The sequence below is a fragment of the Cebus imitator genome, unplaced genomic scaffold, assembly GCF_001604975.1.
Source record: "Cebus imitator isolate Cc_AM_T3 unplaced genomic scaffold, Cebus_imitator-1.0 Scaffold43, whole genome shotgun sequence".
NCBI lineage: Eukaryota > Metazoa > Chordata > Mammalia > Primates > Cebidae > Cebus > Cebus imitator.
This window is the reverse complement of record NW_016107358.1, coordinates 570,494-575,814: the sequence shown is the minus strand read 5'-3', so window position 1 is coordinate 575,814 and position 5,321 is coordinate 570,494. Positions and strand designations below refer to the sequence as shown.

Below are 5,321 nucleotides of genomic sequence, written 5' to 3'. Positions count from 1 at the left end.
GCCTGGCTAATTTTTTGTATTTTAGTAGACACGGGGTTTCACCATGTTGGCCAGGATGGTCTCAATCTCCTGACCTCGTGATCTGCCCGCCTGGGCCTCCCAAAGTGCTGGGATTATAGGTGTGAGCCACTGCGCCCGGCCTGTTGCAAGAATTCTAAAAGTATTCATTTAATGCATATATATGCTACGTGAATCTCACTGTTCCTGGCCTTTGACAAATATCTTATTCACACAGAGCTTTAATTTATTTGTAGAATGTAGCTTAAGACAAATTGACTTTTCCCTCTACTTCCTCATTTCACATGTAAAAGGTAGATTTACTTAGGCTAACCAGAGCCTCACGAGAATGTAAGCATCTGCCTCACTGCCTGCCCTCCCTGCCATTTTTCCCCTCCTGCCTGCTCTAGTAGCTTTGTAGAAAGCTAATTTTTACAAAGAAATTAAGTGTAAAGTCATGGCCTTGGAGTTAAACAATCTGGCACAGAGTTTATAACTACATAATCTCAGGGAAATCATTTTATCTCTCTGAAAACGTAATAAAATGTGGATCATAATGTCAGAGGCATTTGAACCAGAGTGACTCCACCTTGAATAGGGGCTGGGTAAAATGAGGCTAAGACTTGCTGGACTGCATTTCCAGAAGGTTAGGCATTTTAGTCAGAGGGTGTTTACAGTTAAGAAAACAAGTTAATAATGTTTACGGCACAGACCCAGGACTTAGCAGGCCCAGGAAATTTCCTGTTGAAGGACTGTGTTAATTTCTCTTACCCGGTCCACAAGGGACGTGGTTTCTAAGGCAAGAACTTCCCAGCGCCATGCCTCCTTCCACCTCCCCGTCTGGGAATCCAACGTTCTTGCGGGCTAAATTCCAGGTAAGCTTCCTGTGTTCAGAAAGCCCGCCAAAAGCCCCGGAAGGAGGGGCTCTGTTGTGGGCCCAAGCAACCAATGCGGAATCAGAGTCGAATATCAATCACTCCAGAGGCAGTCTGAAAGGGCTCCTCTCATTGGACAAAAACATGAATGGGGCGGGAATAACTTCAAAGTTAAAACCCCACTGCCCCTTACCTGTGTGGACTCCTTCTTCGAATATCCTCCCACGGCAACGTGGGAGCCGTCTCTCCCTCTCTCCCTTTGCGGATTTCCCTCTCTGGGATGCCCTCCCACAACAGCGTGGGAGCTCTCTCTGCTTCTCTCTCTTTCTCTCTCTGCCCAATAAATTATCTCTGCAAGACTCTTTGGGTCCGATATTTACTTGATCGGTAAGCTCACCTCTCTGCCAGGGCCTCTTTCCCATTCCTGGGGCCAGGGAGCCCAGGAACCTCAGGCACATCAACTGGGTGAGGGTGCTGAGCTCCGTCCTGCGACCCGGTTACAACATCACTACATCTTAAAAACAAAAACATTCTTAGTTTAAAAATAAGTTTCACTTTAAAGATAATAATGTAAATTATTGCGGAAGACAGTAGTTACACAAAGATTAACAATCCTTTGTCACAAGCCCGTGTAGTAGTGCACATCTCCCCAAGGATATATATATATTTTGCTTTATTATCTTATATATAAACAAGCATTATACTTAAAGTGGACGCATTCCTCCTCTTGCTTTTGAGCCTTACTCTGTCTATGGAGTAGCCATGTTTTTGTTCCTTTTCTTCTCTAATAAGCTTGCTTTCACTTTACTCTGTGGACTCACCCCTAATTCGTTCTTGTGTGAGATCCAAGAACTCTCCCTCTTGGGGTCTGGTTCGGGACCCCTTTCTGGTAACAATAATACCTCCTTCTTAGGGTATGATAGAGATAGAGATTTTTTTAAAAAAGAATGTACCAAAATGTTAAAATGGGATTCTTTATATCTCAGTTTTTGGCTGTGGCTTAAAAAGAGTAACTATGTGGGAAGTATTTCCTTTTGCATTCCAAAGTGAGGTGCTAGACTTACGTAGTATTTCCAAAGGAGGTTGCTACAAGCTGATTTTTTCTATCATCAATCCAATAAAAGGATTCATATTTAATAGTTCAGGAAGGGAGAATTTCTTGGGAGCAAGTTATTAAAAACAATAGCATTTCCCCTCTTTCTTCATATAGGGAAAGGGCTTTGAGGAAAACACTTATAGAGTTTCAAATACACCCACTGAAGCATGGTGAACCTAATAAAATATTGTCTATGAAATCTAAAGGGCAAGAAGCTGTGAGAATTGGCTTGATGTCAGGGTGAAGAGATGACTGCACCAGGAACAGCTTCATTTTCAGTAATCAGAGTCAAGGATGTGGGTTTTCTAAGGGCAGATGTAGAGCATGTGAATAGAGTCAGCTTGGGTCAATTACAAACGGGACCTCGCCCCCAGGGCTTTCTGCCAGGGCTGATGGGTGAGGCAAACTCAGCAGGATGCTGATGGTGGTATCGAATGCAGACTAGAGAGCAGGATGAGGATGAGGGACTTAACCGACCTGCCAGACGAGTATTATTGGAGGTAAGGACATCTGAGAGTTGTGTGACTCCCCAAAACATTCCATGATGAGTCAGCTTTGAGCATTCACCAAAGCCAGAGGGCACTAAGACAGATCATGATATTATCAGTCAAGTAAGACTTTGTTTTACTTCTCTGCATGCAACTCCATCCCCAGTTCTGGAGGAGACACAAGGCAGCCCTGTGGTAGGGGAAAGTGTGAATATAAACTAGCCACAGGCTCCTTCCCACTGTACCCTTCCAGCAGGAATCGGGTCCAAGCTAAAGAAAAGAGAAGCTTTGTGGGGCGCAGTGGCTCACGCTTGTAATCCTAGCACTTTGGGAGGCTGAGACAAGTGGATCACGAAGTCAAAAGTTCGAGACCAGCCCAATCAACATGGTGAAACCCCATCTCTACTAAAAATACAAAAATTAGCTGGGCATGGTGGCATGAACCTATAATCATGGCTACTCAGGAGGCTGAGGCGGGAGAATCGCTTGAACCTGGGAGGCAGAGGTTGCAGTGAGCTCAGATTGTGCCACTGCACTCCATCCTGGGCAGCAGAGCAAGACTCCATCTCAAAAAAACCAACCAAACAAAAAAAACAGAGAAGCTTTATTAATATTCATGGTTTAAGGTCACATATAAGAAAGATTATTTGAATTACTGTTATATAGTTATTTTTCTAGTAAAAGTTACCATAGGGATGCTTATTTCCACACGACCAGTAGAGCCATTATCACCTGCCTTTGGGTTTATTCAATGGGTGGGGAACAACTCCCACTGAGTGGGTTGGAATGCATGGGGATGGGAGGAAAAGCTGTTTTTCTGATTATGTCCTATGGAGTTTTTGTCTTTCAATTAGGTGTTATAATAACAATATTCTGAAGCAAAGTGTCTCTTGATCTAAACTGACAGGATGTATATAATTTTGCTGGCTGTCTTCCCTCTGCTCTCAGATATATGCTGCCTTTTCTCACCCTACTTTCAGCCCTAGGAGACTGACCTTTTTGGAACACATAAATGTTCCTGTGCTCTCTGGCTTTGGTATGGATTAAGCAGTAGTTGATTTGGGGAAGAGAGAATAGAGGAAGAGCAGGAGAGAGGTCAGCATAATCTTCCTCCTGGCTACTCCTTGCAAGACCTGTTCCAGTGAGGTATGCTCCTGAACAAAAGTCACTACTTTTCTGAAGGCATCCGAAAGTCTCTGACTCTCTGATTTTTGGAAACCTGTTCCTTTCCTGTCTTTTCAGGCCCCCCGGGGCTGTTGTGCCATCCATTATCATCTGCCCTATACCCAGAGTTTTGTAAATAGTCTTCCTTTGAATAAACCCTCCTCAAATTTTCCTATTTTAAAGGTGACACCTATTTATTGTGGGAACCCTAACACAATAGCATTCCTTGCTTTACTGTTCTAAAATATTAAATGGGAGAATTAAAACAAGAGTTACACGAATGTTTAATAGTAATTAAATACAAATATACAGTATTATTATTGTTGTTATTTGCAAGACATCTTTAGTGTTGTGTGAAGGAGCGAGAGAAACATCATTTAGAAAAATTCTAGGCCAATCATCAATATCTTCTAATATTAAAGAGTCATTCAGATTGTAGATACAATTTTTCCAGAAATAAGGCCAGGTGCAGCGCTCCTGGCTGTAATCCCAGCACTTTGGAAGGCTGAGGTGGACAGCTCACTTGAGATCAGGAGTTCCGACTACTCGGGAAGCTGAGGCAGGAGAATCGCTCGAACCCAGGAGGTGGAGGTTGCAGTGAGCTGAGATCCTGCCACTGCACTCCAACCTTGGTCTCAGAGCGAGAGTCCCTCTCAGAAAAAGAAAAGAGAAAACAGAAATAGAATGATAACTTCAGACTTTAAACAAGCAAATGGAAACGAAGAAAATATTTTGGACTTCAAAGTATAGTTGAGTTAGTGTTGCCCTGAGAATTGAAGTAATTTGCACATGAATCAGAAAACGAAGCTAGTGTCCTATTCAGGAAAAAATATGTTGAGCAATACGAAATAGGAAACAATAGATGTTTCATTCTATTCTTCATATGTTTTTGACATATTGAGTCATTTTCCTGGCCTTATCATGTGATTAATTTATTTACTCTTCTACTAAGTCTAATCTGCTGTGTATCTCATCATTTAGTTTTCAAAGGAATTTATTATCAAATAGTTCAGACATATGACAACATAGAATAGTGCCACAAAATCCCATGAACCCATCATTCTAAGTCAACAATTACCATTTATTGCAAATCTTACTTCATCTATGCCACTCTCATTCCTGTATTATTATTAAGTATATTATTATTATTCCTGTATTTATCTTTCATTGTTTTCTACTTCTGGAATATACAAAACAAATTTATATTTGCTTTAAGAACAAAAAGAGGAATTTCTATATTTATTAAACACTCCTGATTTAAAAAAATATCAGATGAAAACTTTCATATTTAAATATTTAACTGAGGTATCGCTCCTGTCCAGGATTGGTTCCCACCTTGCTCCCTGAGCTGCTGAGATAGGCGCTGGCCACCTGTGATCCTGAACTGGAATAGGCAGGCTGGAAAATGAATAAATGAATGAAAACAAATCAGTGTAAAATAAAAATTTGTAAAGTATGGGATAAACGTACAAATGCACAACAGTACATGACATAGTATGAACGTGCTCAGTGGCCCACTGTATTTGTTAATACTTGTTTTGGAATTATGAGTGATCAGAGGTGACTTTTACAATTTTCACTCTGCAAACATTTATTTCTTGATTTAATCCACTACCACTGCGACCGCTGTCACTCGCTGATTGACCAAGTATTTGGATGATGATCTTACTTATTTTTATTAGTCTTTTTTTTTTTTTTTTT

General features: G+C 41.2%; 1 protein-coding gene across 2 annotated transcripts in view; it reads right to left on the bottom strand.

Annotated features, from left to right (window-relative positions):
• OSTN (osteocrin) overlaps positions 1–5,321 on the bottom strand; it is a 51,634-nt gene that overhangs the window by 22,236 nt on the left and 24,077 nt on the right. Inside the window, exon 4 of one of the 2 annotated variants that reach the window (XM_017526626.2) lies at positions 1,270–1,386. The exons of the other annotated variant lie outside the window; for it this stretch is intronic. Coding sequence (XP_017382115.1) covers positions 1,270–1,386 — 117 coding nt within the window. The remainder of the gene's footprint in view (positions 1–1,269; positions 1,387–5,321) is intronic. 2 annotated transcript variants of the gene reach the window in all.